The sequence below is a fragment of the Melanotaenia boesemani genome, chromosome 4 (assembly GCF_017639745.1).
Source record: "Melanotaenia boesemani isolate fMelBoe1 chromosome 4, fMelBoe1.pri, whole genome shotgun sequence".
In the NCBI taxonomy this organism is placed as follows: domain Eukaryota; kingdom Metazoa; phylum Chordata; class Actinopteri; order Atheriniformes; family Melanotaeniidae; genus Melanotaenia; species Melanotaenia boesemani.
In genome coordinates, this window is record NC_055685.1 from 14,620,344 (window position 1) to 14,641,815 (window position 21,472).

At 39.9% G+C, this 21,472-nt stretch overlaps 1 protein-coding gene across 2 annotated transcripts in view; it reads left to right on the forward strand.

Moving 5' to 3' along the window:
* The window catches only part of ctnna2 (catenin (cadherin-associated protein), alpha 2), a 316,827-nt gene extending 300,612 nt beyond the window's left edge, over positions 1-16,215 (forward strand). For both annotated transcript variants that reach the window (XM_041982885.1, XM_041982886.1), the window contains 4 exons: positions 4,891-5,072; positions 5,495-5,600; positions 12,786-12,920; positions 14,998-16,215. In XM_041982885.1, coding sequence (XP_041838819.1) covers positions 4,891-5,072; positions 5,495-5,600; positions 12,786-12,920; positions 14,998-15,285 — 711 coding nt within the window. In that variant the 3' untranslated portion in view covers positions 15,286-16,215. The remainder of the gene's footprint in view (positions 1-4,890; positions 5,073-5,494; positions 5,601-12,785; positions 12,921-14,997) is intronic.
* The last annotated feature ends 5,257 nt before the right edge of the window (positions 16,216-21,472 follow it).

Below are 21,472 nucleotides of genomic sequence, written 5' to 3' on the forward strand. Positions count from 1 at the left end.
AAAGATTTTTCAGCCACATAACCTTAAAATCTCACTTGCAACTTGGATTGACTTCAGTCTGAAAGTTATTAAGACAGTCAGGATGCACAAGATAAATTTTGGCCTGTATTTATTTGCCTTTTTTCTTGCCATAACTTTTCAGAAATTAGATAGCTGTAAAAGAGTGCCTTTGTCATTATGTTAATTGTTAAGAAAAGACCACTTTCGTGCCGCAATGTAGACGACTGATCATAAACAGAAAACAAACATACACGCACCTAAATCTCCTCCATCACACATTATGTGACTCCATAATAACATCATCATCTTCAACCTGAAAGAAAACCTCTGAAGGAGAAACACTATGTAATATATAAGAAGAAGTGAAAAAATCCACTTCTTCTATAAAGACAGAATGTGAATGAATACGTGAATAGAATTAATTATTAGATAAAGGAATTATGTATATTTTAGATCTGTTAAACAGTTGAGTAATGTCTACAACAAAAGAGAATTTCTAGTGTTCATAGATTTAATCAAGAGAACAAGTGTTTTGTTCATCAATCATATAAAGTCATTAAAGTTTACTATGAATTTCAGGCATGGACAGTAAGAACAGACCCTGATTTGGGGCTGTTTCAGAATGACTGTGGGGGTTCTGGGAGCGAAGTACTTTGGGTTTGTTGTATTTATACTCCCACTAAGGCTCCTGCAGTGTAGCATAGCAGGGCCATCTGAGCTAAGATGCACCAACGCTTGTTCACAAAGGAGCTTTACAGCACCAAACTGTTAACTCGTTCTCCTGGCACTCAGCTGAGATTGAGTGGGCAGCACTTTTTGGGAACAGTTTGCAAGTTGCAACATGTCCCTTTGTCATAACTTGTAACTGTGATAAAAGGTGGATTAAAGCACATAAGCATGTCTGTGCTAATATCCAGTAGTATAATGTTATGAAACATGATGTATCCCATTTAGTTTTAATTATTTTGTAAAATATTCTGTATCTGGGGTGCTGACAAAGTTTTTCACAAAGCTTAATGTCACCTGTTTTCTACTCGTAAGATGGTGTCAGGCCGTCAGAGATTAAAGCTTAAAACATGCAGAAGGCAAGCGCATCCATAAAAGATGTTTTTGCTGTGAACCACTGGTGATCTGCTCAATCTGCCTCAGCCTGTCGTGTCAGGATAAAGCTTGCTGTCCTCTCATGACCAAGTCTACACTGGTGCTTTGTGTTTCTATTCAAACAGACAAGAGGAAGCATAATCCATTTTTTCCATAGGAGCTGACATGAGCACACTGAGGTTTACAGCCGTGATCCCTCCAAGCCCATCCACTGAGCTGGCATCGCAGAGAGGAGCCAGACCCTGTATCCCTGTTTTACTCTTTTGATCTCACAACTTCCTCCAGTTCAGGGCAGTTTGAGAAGCTTGGATTACCAGGGCCTTCCTTTTATGGCGCTTCACCTGTTCCTTTTATTGTAGCTCTGCATTAGGTGAAGATAAAGCTAACGTACATAATGAAGAAGCAGAGAATCTTGAAAGAGAAGGAGGTCTGTATTTAGCATATTCTTTTAAAACCTGCAGAAGTGAACTCAAATTCTGTAACATGCCATGGATAATACACATGGCAGCCAAACACAAAAGCCCCCGTTAACCCCCTAAACACAGACTAAAAACATTTCTAAACACACTGATTGGATAACCCTGCTGATAGGTCATCCATAAAATTGAACTCTGAGTGTCTGGGCAGTTTATTTCAAATGAAACAAATTAAAGTCATTTCAAGACGCTGCACTTGGTGAAGAAACCCGGAGAGTGCTTTAATCCCTGCAGACGTAGCCGAGTCACACAGTGTATTGGCACAACATTCCCTCGGCCGGATTTGCCACTATGTTAAGCTCCCAAGGCCCGCTCCTTGTTGTTATCAGTAAAGAAGGGAAGGGATTTGGGGATAAGTGAATTCTAGAGAGCTATAGAGGAGGGGGGTGGGTGCGCCTCACCAAGGGCCTTCCTGCTCCCCTGACGTCCCAATTGGCTCATGTGTTTACCCTTGTGCTGCAGCTTTCTTTTGTGTTCAGAACCCCTTTCCCTCCCTTCCTCCCTGACGTGCTCTCTTTTGTCACACCATTTTCAGAGCGAATTGGTATACTAACCAAATCCCCCACTCTCTCTCCCCAACCTCCCTTGATCTTTTTTTTTTTTCTCAGAGGGAATTTTCAGTCCAAATTGTTGAGTTTCAAGAGACTTTTTGCTCCCTTAAGCCATTTGGAAAAGTAGTCTGGCTTAATTTTATGTTGTTTTTATGTCGGGAGGATGTAGGGAGCATCCTTATTTTAGTCTGAAAAGTAACCACAACAGTGTTTCTCAAGTTACATTTACATTATCTGATTCATAACACTGGCATTTAGAAAAACCATAAATGCCCACCCCTTTGACATAAGCTGTACGCTGTTTAGCGTAATCACAGAAATGAGTGAATAATTGATGCCTCAACATTTGGGTGCGGAAACGATATGAATAGCAAAGATGTTAATGACTGCCTTCCAGTCCTGAAGTCAGAGAGTTCTGCTGAATATCACAGCACACTCACTGGTGTCGCTGTTGATTAGGCAGCAATTACAGTCCAGCTTTGCCTACCTTATATTTTTGGCCACACTGAGAGCATGTAATCTGCATCCTGTACCTCAGGGAGCCAAAACTGCAAGCTGAGAACACAAGCACCCTTAAAGTAAATGGACTGGAAAGACTTCTATAGTGCTCACAGTTACAGTGTATTTTAAACAGGCTGAAATCAAGGACATGAACATTTTTTGTTAAAAAAAAGACATGAGAACTGTTTGAAACAAAGGAAAATTGCAAATTCTTTCAGCAAAAGTGTGGTAAGGATGTTTCTGTGACTACAGAATAAACCAGAGCACTGAGATTTGACATCCTGTCTTTGTGTCATTTACTACTAGAAAACAATAAGTTTAGGCCAACAGTGAGTGGGCAGCTATGACACAGGTTTCCCTACGCTGAATGAAAGCTAAAGGCTTGTTTCTGTTTACATGGACAGATCTCTTTGCACTGCACCCACCCTATGCCGAATGAAGGATTTCAGGTATTCAACCAACACAAGACAGACTTTCATAAAAAGAGTGTATAGCCCCTGGATATGACATTATGTGTAGATCAAATGCTCATTGGTTAAACGTTAGCTCAAAAAAACGGAGAAGCAAAAGCACAGACGAGCAGATCTTTGTCCACTTTGATGTGTATATTTTCTGCAGCCTATCCTGAGTTTTACGCTGTCCAAAGGTTTAGTCTGCTGGTGAGGTTGAGCTTACAAAGTACTGAATAAAGATGTCTACCTGCAGCAGCAGCACATAGTTTTGGATTTTCTGAGGAAGAGTCAGCAAATCACTACATTATTCTTAAAATCAGCTAGATTGTGCATCATGTTGTTCAAACACACACAAGGGCAAAAGTGGTGAACTGTTCTGAACAGCCACATAGTCCAGATTAAATGACTGAGGATGCAGGCCCCCCAGACCTCCAAGTACGTGCAAACATACCTTCAATGTGAATTTAAATGTGCCCTGCTCCAATCATTTGCATGTTTTGAATAGCCTACTCCTCATAGTGCAGTCTAAATACATATTAACTTGGTATTTGTTTTAAATGTGAGTAGTGGTTTCACCCCACATGCTGTTTAATGGGATTTGCATCCCTGCTGCTGTTTGTGTGACTTGGCACTAGTAGCAGAGGAAATCTAACTGGGCTTGAGGGGGTTCGTTTTGCAAGTTTTTTCATGCCAATGCCTTTTTTTTTTTTTTTTTTTGTTCCCCTCCAAACGAACTGTCATCAAAGCTTTGCTCTGCTCTTCTCAGAGTGCGATCAGTAGGCCAAAGCTCATGGACACATCTGTTGGCCACTGATGAGAAAGTTCTGCCTCCTCATTCCCGTCTCTACTTATTTTCTTGTAAAGAATTTCAAGAGGACAAGTCATCTGTAGTTTTTGTTTTCATTTTCCTCTTGACACGCCTACCAGGGGACGCTTGCAAAGTGACGCACATCTTTCAGGGCATCCCGCGCACCAGTGGGATAAAGGAAGAGGGTGAAGAGGGACTGGGGTGATTATTTCATTATGAGACTAGCAGCTCTTGGAGGACAATCAATAATAGATGGGGTTAAAAAACAATAGTGACTTTTTTTTTCTTTTTTTTTTTTTCATGTACTCATTTTCTCTATCTGCCTCTCGAGTCAATAGAATCGACCTAATAGAAACCAGGTTACTCTTCCTTCCACCTCACCTCACTGACATAATGTTGAACAAATGCATTATTCATTCTCTGCTCTAAGAAGCAAGGTAATTATACATTTATCTCCCAAATAATACTGGGTCCTAACTGCGCCTATGACCTTGCCACAAGATTTATGCCGTTTTAGACCTGCCCCCGAAGGCTGCTGAGAGAGCAAATGTATTCTCATGGATGGGAGAAAAAAATGGTAAAAATGGATTTGCTTTTTACGGGTATAAGATGTCAAGGGGTTTGAAAAGGTCCGGTCATTAAATGCAAAGTTTAGAACTTTTTTTTGAAGCATTTCAAAAGGGCAGGAATAGTCAGACTCCAAACTTAATGCTGAAGTTTACGGTTCTGTAGAGCAGATCAAAAGGTATACAGGATAGAAAAGAAAATGGTGCTTCAGCTCACTTTTTATTCTGTTTCTCCTTAACTAATCCCTTTACCCCTTTACCCTTTTCCTCATTTTCCTATCGTACTCTGCTCTGCAGCTTTATCTTCCTCCTCTACCTTAATTCCTCTCCTATGGCATATCCCTCATTCTAAGCCATCTTTCTAATATATTTTTCTCAGCTTAACCCTTTCTAAGTCTCCTCCTCTAATGCCTTTCTTTCCTGTGTTTTGTGTAGGCCATCATGGCACAGCTTCCTCAGGAGGAGAAGGCTAAGATTGCTGAGCAGGTGGAGAGCTTCAGACAGGAGAAGTGCAAGCTAGATGCAGAAGTCGCGAAGTGGGACGACAATGGCAACGACATCATCGTGCTGGCCAAGCAGATGTGTATGATCATGATGGAGATGACGGACTTCACAAGGTAAAAGTGCCACACAATGAAATACTGTCATGTGACTTTCAGAGAGGCTGTGTGCTGCTATCTCTTCCTCTTTGATTTTTAATGAGTCTGCTCAACAAAAAAAAACAAAACAAAAAAAAACTCTTTTGTTTGAATTCTTTGTTTCCACTGGCTTTGCTTGTTCAAACCACATCTCTAAGATGCATCATTAAGAAGACAAAGGTATACTTTATTTGTTTCATCCATTACCTGGGAAACGTTGCACTGCTGGTTGATTTTAATGCTTCACATCCAAGCTGCCAGAAGCAGCAAATTAGCAGCTATACACAAGTTTGTGTGACACAGAGGTGAGCTCAGTATTAAAAGGGAAGCTCTGCATGCCCACTGCCTCTGCACAACTCCCACAGAGCTTTTTTCTTCTCTTTCTCCTTGAATTTTAACAGAGGCAAAGGCCCCCTGAAGAATTCCTCAGATGTGATCAACGCTGCGAAGAAGATTGCAGAGGCTGGTTCCAGGATGGACAAATTAGCTCGTGCTGTTGCAGATCAGGTAGCTTTGCAACTTGGCTGCAGTTTCCATTTGTCATTGTCTTTTTTTTCTTCTTTTTTCTTTATGATTTTCTATCTGTCTTGAAGTGCCCCTGAGCAGAATTAAGTGTGCATGGCCAGTGGAAATCTTTACTGTGAGCATTGATGAGCGAAGCTGCAGTGGTGGAGCTGTGTTGCTGCATGACTTTGTCTCCCAACAGGGCCAACAATGAGAGAGCAAGACAGCAGAACCAAGTTGTGTCTCTAATATAATTAGCTTCCAACTGAGGTGATGCATTCATTATCAGATGAGTACCTCTCTAAAACACGCTGACAGACCATTTTCAATATCTAATCAATCAGTTCTTTGCCAAGGGAAGATGGGGAGTGAAAAGAAATGAGTGTTTATACTGTGTAGGTGTGTGTGTGTACACATAATGAAGTGGGAGGTAGTTTAAAACACTCACACCAGGTAATGCATGTTCTTTTTCATTTCACCTGTCTCTAATAAGAAGTGAGGATAAAGTTAAGCTCAGAGCTGTATGATTTATTGAGGCTGCCTGTTGCCTTTGTAATTGCAACTGCTGTTAGCTTTGCACGGCCTTTGAATAATTAGTGATGGTTTGAATGTCACACGCTGAGATTCTATCTAGCGCTGCTAGGCTGAAGAAAGGTTATATCTCTTAACTTTTGGTACGTCAATAGTAAATCTTTTTCCTGTAATCCTGCTGCCAACAACAGTCCTGCATATTTATTTAAAACAACAGATTAGGTAAAAAATTAGGAGTTTCTTTTTACAAACTTACAAAAAGTAAACGGGAGAGAATCAAATCGATTGCTATATTTCTTTAAGACAGCTGTTCAATACCTTAACAAACCTTAACAGGCTGTTTAGCATCTCCTGTTTATAATCTATGTAACTGGTGTTTCATATTTGATGGGAAAAACTTGAGTAACAGCAGTCAGTTTGGTCCAAATTGTAGATGAGAGCTAGATTAATGGGTTTTTGTACAGAAAGTGACTTAATACTTAATTATTTATTCTTGCTGACAAAAGTTTGAATAAGATAAAGAAAAAACTGTTCCATGTGTAACCAGGACACTGGTTGGAGTTCTTTTTCACCTTAATTTGACAGACAAATCTCCCTTTTAAATGTAACCCAACATCCAAACTTTCTTTGTTTGGGTTGTGGTACAAATTGTCTTCCTGGTCTTCAAATGAGGCAGATTTAAATATATATAAACAAATGTCAATCCAAATCTCTGTTCAAAACAGCATCCTTGAATTTAAGGTAATATTCATTTCTAAACTCAACACCAGCGGTGTCTGCCAAGCTGAAAGGTTTGGACTCAGGGGGTGTGTATGGATGGAACAGCAATCTGTAGGTGCAGGAGATCAAACTGAGTGTTTCAGACAGAAGGAGACAGCAGGGACTGAAGCAATGTCTTTTTTTTTTACTCCAAACATTGGAAAATATATTAACAGTGACTAAAATTAAAGCATAAACCTGTAAAAGAGCACATTCATGGCTCAGTAACTGCATGGTGCATCGGCTGTTTGGTGCGTATCACATACTGTATAGCTGGTGTAGTTTACTACTACTGCTTGAAACAAAGGGAAGTAAAAACTACAGCCTCTGACTTTAGAGTGCCAGTACTAAGACACACACTTCTTTAAATTTTCTGTTTTCCATGCCTTGTTGTGACAATATGTGACTACACAAGAATATATCAGCAAGCCTTCTGCTGTTACCACGGAGCAGAATGTCTGTTCGTTTTTTGTGGCTGTGGAGTTTGCAAAGCTGTCAGCGGGACAGAAGGCATGTTTGGTCAGCGCTGGCAATATTCTTCTGGTGTCACTCTGTCCTGCTTTTCAGAGCATATTGCACTACAGAAGAAAGTTTAAAACTATGGATGCGTCTCTGCAGCGATGTCTGTTTAGTAATGTGCTGAAACAGAGGGATGAGAAGCGAGATTTTATGTATTTATTTTCTGCATGACTCATGTATGTAAACACTCCTGCATATCCCCATGTGTAGGAACATTTGTCTCTATTTGTGGCCATGTTTGTCGTTCAGAGCCAGATCTTAATTTGTCTGCATGTGTAAACTCTTCTTGGCTTGCAAACTGCCAAGTGACAATCTGTGTTTAAGAGGACTTGAGTGGGAGTGAATATGTCACAAGGTAGATCACTCGAAGAGGCTGCGTCTTACCTGAACAGTTTGCTGTAATGAACACAGCAGGTGGCGTGCCATTTTTAATTCGCACTTTAAAGTTTGTTAGACCAGTGTGTACTGAATGTTTACGGTCTTTGAAAGAAAAACAAGAGCTTTATTGAGGGCACAAAGTGGAGAATGAGGAACTCTTTGTTACCTACTATGTGATGTATTAGGTTAATGTGTATTATAAAACATTTGCATCTGTCAAGGATCTTAATGGAGATACTCCACAAATAGCAAAACTTTGATCAGTTGTCTTTGTTGTGTATGAAAAGAGGAGTATTGTTAGGTAATCTGAGCTCGTCGACAGTACTACGGCTTGACAATAAGAAGAAAGGTCGCTCCACTGCTCTCATACAGCTCCCTTAAGTAGCAAACCTTGTCACCATGACTCCTCATCAGCCCTATTGATGAACACATGTGAAGCAGAAGGCAATTCACTGTGGAAGGATGGGAGGACGACAAGCTCTTTCATAGTCATTTAAGCACAGCTCTTGACATAGAAAATGCCCTTAGGGATATTCACCCCATTTCACTCCAGCAATGCTTCTTTTTCTTCCCTTTTTCTCCCACTTCTCTTCCTACATTCTGCTTCGTCTGCAGCATTAACTCTGAAGCCCATGCTAAATATTGAATTCATTCATTTTATTACATCAAGACTGCTGGTACTTCTGGAACTGTTCATCTTTAATGTCAAACTTGTATGTTTTTCTCTCTTCTCTCTCTTTCTCTTTCTTTCTTTAAATGCTTGAAGGTTGTGATGACTTTATCTGTGAAAATTAAGTAAACTGGCCAAAAATCATAACTTGATTTTTTTGATTTGATTGATGAATTTTTTTTTTCTTTTGTGAGCCACATCCTTTAAAATCACTATTCACCTGAAAATCATACAGTTATTTTATATGAATGAAGACATCAGAATACATAGCAGAAGTTATGACTGAAGACAGTTTCATTTAGTTACCTTCTGTGCATCCATCTTACAGTTTCTGCAAGTCTAATTTCCAGTTTGAAAACTGCTTTTCACCAGTGAAACCGTGCTGTGTAGAGGTGTAGATGTTTTGGTCTTTGTAATGACAGGACTCCCTGCAAAATGTGAATACGCTGCAAGATCCATTATTTGTCTTTATTTTTCAGAGGAAACTAATAACTGGGTAATTGGTGTAATGCTTGGGACTGATATTTATTTATATCATATTTTTATTTGCTTTTACATTAGAAAATGTAACTTACTCTCTTTAAGGTATGGGTAAAAGTTTCCATTCCCTTGTTTTATCATTTATATATTTAGTTCATTTCCCCATTTCTCTTGAATGGCGAAATGGACGATGGATTTCTTTTATTGAATCCTCATTTTGTAAGTTAAAAGTTCCATTTCATGTTTTTTTTTTACAGTTTTCATACATCCATCTCCTGTTGGAGGGACTATGTTGTAAGATTTCCTCATAATTGCATTTTTTTGCAAGCAGCCAACATCCGTCTTGTCCTTGCAAAGTCTTTTCCTTCTTATTTTTGCAGCACTATACAGGACAAAGCCCGTTGTGTTTTTTTTTAGTTGTTTGCATTATAACATTTTTATATAACATGGTGATGCTGTTATGTGTGCGGTCTTGCATGTAGGATTGTGATAAGATCAAACAGTTGTTTTTCCAAGTATATGAGGATGTTGTAAACTGTTTTACATCCATCATCTGTGGTCTTTCTATTTGGCATGCAGCATTATGTTCTCTGTTCACGCCAACAGACACGGATGTAACAGATATTATTCAACATTTCTTTGACTTATTGGCTCAGACAAGAGTTCTGGTTATTATGTTTAATCTAAATTTACATTTGCATCTAAATGTACTGTATTTCTGTTATAAAAATGTTTAATGATAGAAATCTAACGTAGTCTTGCTTTTTCTGCGTATCCTGTTTCCTTTGATAAAAGCTTATCTGATTCCCTTTTTTAATGGTAGTGCATGTTGTTGTCATACTTTCACTAATCCCCTGTTGGGGCCTCTGGTTTAGAGGACCTGGGGAAAAAAACATCTGAGTAGTTTGAACTCACCAAACGGGTATTAAAACTGTTTGGTGAGCTAGCCACTGTTTATTACAGCAGGGCATTATGTGTGTGTAGGTGTGTGTGTGTGTGTGTGTGTGTGGTTGAGCTGAATCAGTAGTTCAGTGCAGTTTTGTGAATTTCATTCATATCATCTTTCATTTTGAGTTTTTGAGTAGCATTAAAGAACTCCAACAGTTGTCAAGCTGTTTATAAATGCTGAAATACACAAACAAGGTTAAAGCCAAGCACTCAGACCTCCAGGTTTATCCTTAGCTGTCACAGCGGATGCCTTTGTCACACAAACAAAAGAAGCAAAGCGTGAAGTGAAGTGAAACCAAGCGTGACTGATATGTAATTATAAGGTTTCTCGGTTAAAACAGAAACTCCGGATCAACAGGTGCTGGCCGTACTGGAGTCCGAGCCGACTAAGTTCAGCAACATTGTTTGCTCTCTGAAAATCTTTTAACAGTTGAATGTTTTTGAATTGGACTTTTTCTGGAGAGCACTTTGAAGTCATATGATCAAATATGACATTCTGTGAGAAGAAAAACAAACGCTAATCGGGTAACAGGAAGGTTCAGTTTACAGGAGGTTTCACTACATACTAGATTTACAGTTGTGTCTTGTCTTTGGTGGAGATGCCAGAGACTGGATGAGCAAAGGGAAGGATTACCAGCTTTCTTCAAGCAACATCTGACGACTTTCCATTAAAATGAAATTAGCTGGAATGGAAAACAGGTTTTATTTAATTACTAATGTTTGCAAACTAAATATATTTAGAGAAAAATTATAGTATCTGCATCAGCATGATGAACAACACTCAGGAAATACCCTCATCTTCTGCTGATCATCCTAAATCATCCACATTTTATTACATTACAGGCCCAAATGATGCAAAGAATAAGAAGAAGCATTTTCACATCCTCCTTACTGAAAGTAGCATCAGTGTCATTAGGAGTTTTGAAAAGGTCAGACAAAGTCAGGGTAGTGAGGCAGAAGGCATTTTCTTACTAGTCAGTAATAACTCCTGTTTCACAATGACAAATAAAGAGGGAGAAGGAGAGAGCTTCAATGAGGCTGGCAAAGTAATGAGCCGCACAGTTTATTTACATCAACAGGGGATCTGTGGTAGAACCGGCCTACTAGTCAGCTGTACAATAGGGAACAATTGTGTCATGTCTGCATCAAACTTGCCTGGGGCAGTGGCGTGCATGTGTGTATGTTTGTTCCAGCAGTGTGAAATGCTGTTAGCGGTGATGCTAGCCAGGAGTGGTGATGCAGTGATAATGCCCAGCGAGAAGCTCCCGCCTGCCTCACTGGCTGCTCTATGAGCTAGCAGCTCCACCTCAGTCTGCACTCAGTGTCACTTAATGTGGTGCCAGTGGCAACTTTAGTCTTATTTACCGTGTTGTTCAAAGCCTTGTTCTGATGGTGCCTGAAACTATTGTTGTAAACAATGTCTTGAACTACTCTTTGCTCTAATATATATGTGATATATATATATATATATATATATATATCATATTTCCCTAGATAAGAAAAGTCCACTTTTCACTCACTATTCCTGATCATCAGTGACGGGCACTTGTGGCCAGTCAGTAACATGGGTGGCCTTTTATTTTAACTGAAAGAGACAATATGGGTGGCACAGGCAGGTTCAAGTTTTAAGGTCAGTATATTAATATCACAGCAAGATTTTTAACTAGAGCCATCCCCCTTTTACATAGGCCAACAAGACAAGGAAATGAGCTGTGCATTTCCCCACACAGGACTGCTGAATGTCCTACTTAGGACCGTTTAATATTAATGGCTAGAGAAAGGTGTTTCTACAAAATGATGCTCACAGTGTTTAGGCAATTGATGCAGTACTCTCAGCCCACTGGGAGCTTAGTGGGCCATAGCTGGCTTCTGGAAGGTTTCCAGAAGGAATAATAGGAGCAAACTACGATAGTAGGACACCTGAGGAGGCTGTCCTCATATTCCATGTTGGTCCATTTGCTGCTCTGTACGAGTGGTCTCTATGCTGCTGAAGTAGCACAAAGGCCAGCGGGACCAGGTCAGGTCTTGTGGCTCCTATAAAAAGAAGAAGAAATGAAGGGATAAAAAGAAAGAGCAGCTGCTAAGGAGTCAGGTCTTTTATATGTTTGAAAGTCCATCGTTTGCTGATTGATCTGCTTCTCTTGTGCAGCATGCTGTGGCAAATATGTTTTATGTGAAAGAAATGAGCCTGACGCCCTGCAGTGTAATTGAACTTGCCTTTGAAACCTACGCCAACAAACCAAAACTAAAAAAAAAACAAACTGTTGAGCAACATCTTGCATGCACAGTGCAAAGACGTTCTGTAATTAGCAACCCAAAATGCTGGAACCCTACTGTTTTTGTTGGGATTGTTGTTGCTGTTTATTCTGCCTTAAACAGCTTCCACATCAGAGACCACGAGTCCTATAAACAATCAGGTTTGGAAGAGAAGTCACGTCTAATATCTATTTGTGAAATATTACTCCCTTTAAAACCACACAAGTGTTCTTTATTTGGCAGGCTTAGATTTCTGTCATCAATGTGTGAAGTAAGGCCAAGGACTTTTCTTCTTGGCATTTTAGTGTTTTAAGTGGAACCACAATTGGAATTTATCGAGCATTTCCCACCATGTCTGACAAGTAAACCACTTTCTGCCAAGAATCTCAGTTTGTATGCATGGCTGTTACTGGTCACTTCCTCTCAGTGGTGATGCAGAATGATTAAGAGTACATAGCATATTAAATCTAAATTGGCTGTTCATTATCAGTTATTAAATATACTTGTGTCTTTTATTGCCAAAGCCTTAAAAACTATCAAGCCTGTCATGTCATTTTGCCGTTTAGTTCAAACCAGTGACCACTTAAAGGTATTACTTTTCTCATGTGTGCTCTTACATTTCCCCTTTGTTCCCCTCTTCCATTTAGTGTCCTGACTCAGCCTGCAAGCAGGATCTGCTGGCCTACCTGCAGAGAATTGCTTTGTACTGTCATCAGCTGAACATCTGCAGCAAGGTGAAAGCTGAGGTGCAGAACTTGGGTGGAGAGCTCATTGTGTCTGGGGTAAGTCTATTCACCATCATCCCTGCTCTAGATGGGCCTTAAGCTCTGAGTCAGTAAACTTAATCCTTTTAAGTCCATTTTTATGCTCTGCAATGCGCATGGACAAGCCTTTTAGTTCGAGGTCAGGATGGAGCTCAGAAGATGAGATGATGGGTCATGCAGATTAAGGCTGATGTAATTAGATTACCATCTAATGATACCTGAATCGTGCACCAAAGGCTTCTTCTCCATTTGCGTTTCTCATGCTTTATAAACTTATTACCTCTCAATCTAAAACGCATATTTGACATTTAAACTTTAATCAAATCAAATATCAGACTTCTTTGTGAACATTTTTCAGGGCTGTCAAACTAGTACGTTAAGAACATATTGTTGGAATTGAACTTAAAAACCATTTAAAAATATTTTATTAGTGCAAATAAACGTATGATTAGATCCATGATTAACAATCTCTTCCATCGGACGGGTGTTATGCATCCAGCTAACGATATCCAGTGTAAACTGGATCAACAGGGTTTTGTGTATATGCAATAGATTTCATTCAACACAGTTCAGTCAGAACTTTATCATGAGGAGCATTACTGTACAGCACATTCCCCGAACAGAGAAATGTACAGGGTGCAGGGATGAAAACATTTCTGGTGGGGACTCTGGAATCAACAAACCTTCATTTTCCAAATTGTACCATGTCAAAAGGCATTTGCAAACAACAAACTCATAGCGTAAGTCTATGGTTTTCTGGCATGGCTCTAACTTTAATTAACTTTAATTCTTTTGAGTTCAAGATTATGGAAAGGAAATTCCAAAATCTTAACGTTAGCCTGCTGTTTACATTCCACCACCAACTTTAATGTTTACATCTAACAGCTGAGCCGATGGTCAAACTGAGGAAATCTGTGTTAGTCCATGTTGATTATTTCATCCATGCTGGGAATTTGTTCCATTAGTGGAAACGTATTCCCACAAAATGTTAACAATACCAATACTATGATGTGGTTTGCTCCACACTGAGGTTGAACTTGAAGTATTTAATCTAGGAGCAAGTGCTTCTTTCTCAGAAGCCATTCTCTTAGATCGTGTCCATATAAATCTTATTTCACTGGAGGCACTGACTCTGGTGTTCCAGCAGCTTTAAGCTCTTGCCAGGCCTGTGTACATGTAGTTCCTGGATTGGTTCAGATGAAGGTTGGTCTTCAGCTTGTAGGGCTACACAGTGTGTTTAAATGTTTGAAATAAATACATATGCCACTAAGCTGCAGTTTTAATGTATTTTTTTTTATCTGTGAAAACCTGCAGTCATTAATGGCCACTAACACGAAGTTAAAAACCCTTGGCACGTTTAAATCTAGGTTGGATATTCAAGTGCTATTGGAATAGTGGTGTATTATATTCATTTGAGAAGCCCCTGAGAAAATGTAGGGCTTGTTTATAACATGTTTACAGGCATCCTGCCAGAGTAAAAAAGCAGGTGAAAGAATAAAGTGAAAGCCCAGTACAGTTCTATCTTTAAGTTAATAATGACTTTGTTCAAACCTCTTATTGCAATAATTTTTATTCATGAAAGAAACATGCCATTAACTTCTTTATGTTTTTATTTATCTTAAATTCAAACTCCACTTTTACATCTTGACATCGGATTTTTTTTAAATCTTAGCTTTTCATTATTTCTAACCGCTTTCATAGTTTCCCTAACATGAGATGCACAAGCCCTGCTGAGATTTTAACCTTTTCATGGTGGCCAGCTGGAATTCGCACTCATTAAATCGAAACAGTTGACTCGTCTCAGTGTGATGTAGGAGAAGACCCCTCTGGCCGCCGACCCTTAAATGTCAGCCAAACAAAACAGATGGAGACAGAGGTACACCTGACTCCTGCCTCTGCTCATTAAGAACTGCTAAAATAAGATGTCATATAGTGAGGGCTGTGTTTTTATCCCGCTTAATTGCTACTTGCAGCACAGACCTCATAGGTGCTTCATGTAGCTAATATGTCCTAATGTGCTTTCTGAAGCCAAGAAAATAATTGCTCTTTTTCTCCTTTTGACATTTCGCTTTAAATTGTCTTTGCCTTCTTGCAGTTAGACAGTGCCACCTCTCTGATCCAAGCAGCCAAGAATCTCATGAACGCAGTGGTGCTGACGGTAAAGGCGTCGTACGTAGCTTCTACCAAGTACCAGAAGGTGTACGGAACAGCTGCGGTTAACTCGCCGGTGGTGTCCTGGCGCATGAAAGCCCCAGAGAAGAAGCCTCTGGTAAAAAGAGAGAAGCCGGAGGAATGCCAGACACGTGTACGACGAGGCTCCCAGAAGAAACACATCTCCCCAGTCCAGGCCCTCAGCGAATTCAAGGCTATGGACTCCTTCTAAGAGTTAAAAAAAAAAAGTCATGAAAAATAGCAAAACATGATGCTGACAAGTTGGTGAAAAAGTCCCTTTTTACATTGTGTTAACCCACTTCCGTTTGCTCTGTGTGTGATTGGTGAAGCTCAGGAGGACCGCAGTACACATGAAACTGCCTTACTGTGGCTCCAGTGAACACTGTGGTCTTCATGGCTCACAGACGGCCAACACACACACATACACACACACACACACACACACATATACACACACACACACACACACACAACAGTATTTATTAATTTTATTGATCTTATTGTAGCTTAATATGTGAGAGCCAAAATGTGACAAGTAATACTTCTGAAAACATGGGAGTTACAACATATCAGAAGAGGAAGAATGGCATTTAAAAAAAACAAAAAAAAAAAAAAAAAAGAAAATTTGTGGCCGTTGATATTCTAGCTATATGATTATTGTGCTACTGACTGGCTGCTTGTGAACACTAAAACTGTATGAACGAAAACCCTGAATGAGTAGAGAGGTCATCTTAGAGGGACAATATCAATGTTGGTATGACCAGTCTTTATTTTTTTTATTTTATTTTTTTTAAACCTGTTAAACTCTAGTGCTGGAAATAACTTAGGTTTAAGATATTAAGAAACAGCATCCAAGTAGTTTCCTTGTTCCCGATTTATGATAACGGTAAAGAAAAGTCCATAAAGTGTTTTTTTTTTTTCTTTTTCTTTTCTACCAAAGCACACTTATGGTCTGTTGTATTCCATTTTGAAATCCCTTTTATTTAATGATTATATCACTAACTACGATGACCTTGTTTGGAAGTTGTGTAGCGTATAATATAGACAGAAAGGTTTGACTAGTTGTGGTTTGCTCAGAGAATAGATTCCCTGCATACAGTATCTTTATATTCACCCTTCTCTAATAAATCCCTCAACTTGACCCTCCATGTTTCCTGTCTTTCTTCCTGTCATTCATAAAGCCCTCTGTAGTTGCTAGGGTATCAGTTTCTGAGTATCATAGCAGCCTGTTATTAATTCTGTGGATCTGACATATTCATTAGCGATCCAAGATCAACAGATGAAATCTGCTGGTACTAGAATAGCTGTATTGATTCAGGGTTACAGGTCAACTCCCATTCTTTACTATGACTCGAGATAACTGACCTCGGTTCAGCAGTGTTAATGCTATTGATGGGATTATTTTCACCATTTTTTTTGGACAAACAGTTGATTTTACTCCCTGATAACCCATGGGGCCCAAAGGGTGTAACTCTGTAGGTTTTCTTGTGCCAATAAAAGGTCAAAGTTCTCCCTGTCCTCAATTAAAGCTCAGTATTTGCAACAAAACAAGCATTAAATGGATTGTGAGGCCCACTGATGTTGGCGATCATTTTCCCGCATTTCTTTGCCTGACATCAGATAAAATTCTCAACCTGCTGCACTCAGTTTCTATCTTCAGGCTGACATTTCCTTCCCCTCTCACTGATTTCTGTGAAGAAAAAGATTATATTTCCCCCTCTCACCAGTCGCTAGAGACAAATTCAGATTCAAAGGTCTGAACCCGAACAACCTTTCACCGGTACCGCCCTGAGGTTGACATTTGTGGTTTTAAGTAATGTCTGGACTACAATTGTAGAGATTGCCATTAAATTTTTGGCCCAGAAATGCATGTCCCTGTGAACTGTTATTTATTTGGCAATACCTACAGTGAACTCTGAGAAATCAGGGTTGTCCTCCCCATGACATCGCTCAGTCACCCACTCACACCTCAACACTAAAGACGACCTGGCTTTTTCTGTTGCTGCCCACCAGCTCTGCAGGCATTGAAATCAATGTTAAAAACTCACCTTTTCTTACTATGAGTTCAGCTTAAGGTTGCATCTTAGTTTTTGTCAACAAACAAGTAGTAAGTTTATTTAAGGTGTTGGTTTATTTGGCTACTTTTAGTTCTTCATTTCTTTCCCTGCTTTTTACTACATAAGGCTTCCTTTTGCTGAGTAGCTCCTGTTGTTTTTTTAGTGATCTAAAAATAAACTAATTAACTAAACCACCATTATCATCATATATTAAATGTAAAGGCATTACCTTTCATCTTCAGCTTGGGTCTCTCTGATGAGCCAACATTTTTTTCCTTCATATATGCAACTTTCCCAGGTATGTAGGTCAGTATTGACCACTGAAGTCCTTAGCAATCTCTCTTAAGCCTGCCGAGTTCTCTGAGACTGGGAGGAAAAGTTGGGGAAAGAAGGAAATGAGCAGTTTGATGGCAGAAACTCAGCAGTCAGCAAGGAAAGAAACCCCACAATGGAAAAGCTGGACCACTCCAATGGTGAATACAGATCAGTGTGGAGATTACCGGTGTGAAGTGTTAAGATGTATTTTTACCAGTGCAATGTCTGCATACAGTCAGGCAGGTGTAGCTGACACTAGTGAAATGTGCTCTCGCACTCAAGCGTAGAGTTACAGCATAGTGTTGGAGTTTCCCTTCTGAATCTGAAGGTGGCAGTAGGTCAGGTATGGAGGATGGAGTTCCTTTGATGTCTCATTTAAGTTCTGGAAGGCATTTCCCATTTTAGAACAACACTGGTGGCTGACATGGTGCAGTATTGTGTGCGTATTTCTTAACCTCCTTAATCAGTCTCTCATCAACTTGGTCCATTGTGTGTTGTTTTTAAAAATGGCGGTTACCGCACAAATTGAGCAAGAAGCTCCAGAAATCCAGAAACACGAAATCACAAACTGACAAGAGAGTACTTCTGTGTGACCGTGCTGTGTAACAGGGTTGGACATCAGGTCTGGGAGAGGTGTGCATCAAACCTCTGCAGACCTACATGGACCCTGCAGCGGTGACGCCACAACTGACTTTACGCAGACGCCACGCGAGTATAATTCCAGCTTTGGAGAGCTTGTCTGCTTTTCAGGATACCGATGATACCCGGCAGCAACCTGCCTTCATGGTGAGTGATTCTGGTGAATTGGGTCATTTTAAGAAACAACACAATGCATTCCTTTTAAAGAGCAGCTCTATCCAGTCCCTGAAGGCATCACAGGCCCAGACTGCTGTTATAACACAAAAAGCGTCTCAACTAATTGTTGCACATGACCTTGATCAAATCAAAAGCATCGACAAGCCGGACTGTATCAATAATGACCCGTGCATTAGCCATTTAGATAATTCTGCAGTTCAGTCTCTGATAATGAATGAGCTGCTTCATGTTTCCACATTGTACCACTAATGACCATTAAACACAGCATGGATCAGGCATCCGCGCAACAGCAGAGTACTCTCTGTTTATGTAACAGAGCCAGGGGGGGTAGCAACACAATCCAGTTAATGGAGGGATTAATTCCTGACTGTGGTGCCGCCTCAACTAAAATAATCCCCATGTGTATCCATCTCCACTACCAAAATAAAACAAGGCATGATGGCCGACAACCTGCTCTATGAAAATTAAAAAAGAAAGAAAAGGACATAATATTAGCAGAAATGTGGGATTTTTGTTACACCAGTTTGAAAGATGTCTACATGATGTGATGTACTGAAAAGGTCAACAGTTCTAACCTAGTTTAACATTTAACCTAGTTAAACAACCCTCCTTTAGACCAGCTCTGAAAACAGAGAGGAAAAGGACCGTCCCAGGCCCAGAGGGAGAATGTTGATGAACAGCACACAACCAGCTGCTGCAATATGTTCGTTTGGCTTTCAGTCTGCAGTGTCAAAGGCCTCCTGACACTTAACATTTTACCATCTGCACATATGGACATCAGCGTAGTAAAGGGACGTTTCCTCCGACTGCAGGGAGTCCTGCCCCTTTTTCAACCCAGTCACCAAGCTTTAAAAGATTAGAAAGTTTATTAGATGAATATCACTTTTGCTAGCCAAGGTGTTCTCGGGTTTTCTCAGTTTGACTTGGATTCGCTTATTTACACAGATGCTGGTTATTATAGCAAAAAATACATATTTTGGAGAAGATAAATAATTTTTCCTGAAAACATTTGACACGGTACTTCTACGAATGAATAGCAGAAAAATTAGGACAATTCAAAGGAAATGTGAAATGAAAACTCAGGCTCTACTGTCTTTATTTATTCATATGTTTACTTCTTTATGTGTTCTGAAAAGGTCAAACCTGTTTCAGATTGTAATTTTTCTTAGGAAATCACTTTAGACAATTCATGTCATGGTGCTGCAAAAGGTTCATTTTAAACCTCAGAGCCAGAACATCTTTTTCTCCCAATTCTTTAAGGTCCAAATTAACTCATTGAATGAATCTAAGGGGTCAAATGGACATGACCTCTCAGTGTGGCTGCACAGATTTAGGTTCTTCTTGTTGGTTCATTGCTCTTTGCTGTACATCTAACAATTAAGAAAATTTTAAAAATGGTACAAGTGCATTTCCGTTCTTTATTCAGTTGACATTGTAGTGTCTTATCAGGATGTACCACATATGTTGCAATGTACAGATCTTATCTGAAACTGCTGAGTCAGATTTATTTCCATCACAAATGTTGCAAATTTGTTGCCATTTCTCTGCCTTTTTTTGTTTTACTAGTGGTACCTTTTTTTTGTTTTTTTACTTTGTTCATGGAGCCCTGTGTGCTTCAGTATGCTACATGTGATTACTCCTGATTGTTCCCGATCAGTCACGAAGTTCCCTTGCTCCCCACAGTCCACATCAATCTTCACTTAGCATCATATCCTGAAAACATTCATTTTTAAAATTGTCAAATTCCATGACAATTTTACAAATTTTAAGCTCTTTTTTTGAAACAAAGAGAATTACTTTGTTATAACAGTTTTTTTTTGGTTTTTTTTTTTTTGTGGCGGTTAGCACCGCTGCCTCAAAGCAAGCGGTTTGAACAGCGGCCTTTCTGTGTGGAGTTTGCATGTTGTCCCGTGTATGTGTGGGTTCTTTTTGGGTGCTTCCTCCCACCGTCCACAGACAGGTTAATTGGTCACTCTAAATTCTCCGTAGGAGTGAGAGTGTGTTTGTCTCTCTGTGTTGGCCCTGCGATGGACTGGAGACTTGACCGGGGTGTACCCTGTACTCTCGCCTATTAATTACTCGGACGGACTTTAGCTTCCCTGCAAAATCTGAATTGGACCTTGTGGTATAGAAAATGAGTTAATATAAAAATTGTTTTGTTTCTGTTGCTTCTGCGTGACAGCAACAAGCAACTGAAGGAACTAAAATAATTTTTTAGCCTAATAATTTTGTAAAGCGGTGAACTTTAACTACTGCTTTGTAATGGATGCAAGATGCAGTCTCCTGCATGAAAGCCAGATGTGATGCATGCCCGAGCACCATACCTTTATTTTTCACTACATAAAGGTCACACTATGTCCTACATTTGCACATAACGTGTGCGCTAGACATAAATCATGTGGTGAACAAACATCTAATGTGAATGTGATACCCAGATATACTTCACTGTGCATACCAGTTAAAGTAAAGGATTGTTATTTTGGAAATGGATCACATGGTTATTTATCCCACCTGTGTTGTTGAACTCATGTTTGTAGGTGGCCTGTGTGGCACTGCCATGTATTCTTCTAGTCCTCCTACACATCTCCACAGATCACAGATAATAAAAGAGCTTTGTTATAAATTAGTGTATATCTCAACACCAATGTGTAGAATGAGCAAAAACACAATCTGCACAAAATTGATTGTGCAGCACAACGATTCAACATGTGACATTGAGAAGGTGATATTTTGTATAGTATGTAGTTGTTTTACAGATGCAGCCCCAGCCTCCAGAGAAGACGCCATAATGTTCTCAGATATGTGGACCAGCTGTTGTCAAACTATCAGCTGGCTCACTGATACATGTTTTAAGCACTTTGGATGTTGCTCTTCTCGGGCAGAACCTTCTCAATTACCTCCTCACCAGGATGGCAGTGATGGACAGCCAGAGGGAGGGACGAGGGCAGGGGCTACATTGCTGTCTCTGGGTGTAATGGACAGTATGCTGCTGGGTGGAGAGTTTCGAAGGGGACCGTGTCCATAGTGTTGTGTTGACCTTTAGAATGATGGACAGTTTAGGGATGGGGGAGGGGCTGTTTTCTTGTCAGTTTCAGTCATGTCAGTGGGCAAGGGAAGGCAAGTTAGAGATGGACAATTGTGTATGAGGGATAGAAGGTTGTAAGTGGCTTCCCTTCAGACAGTGATACTGGGCCTGGGGTCCTCTTATCA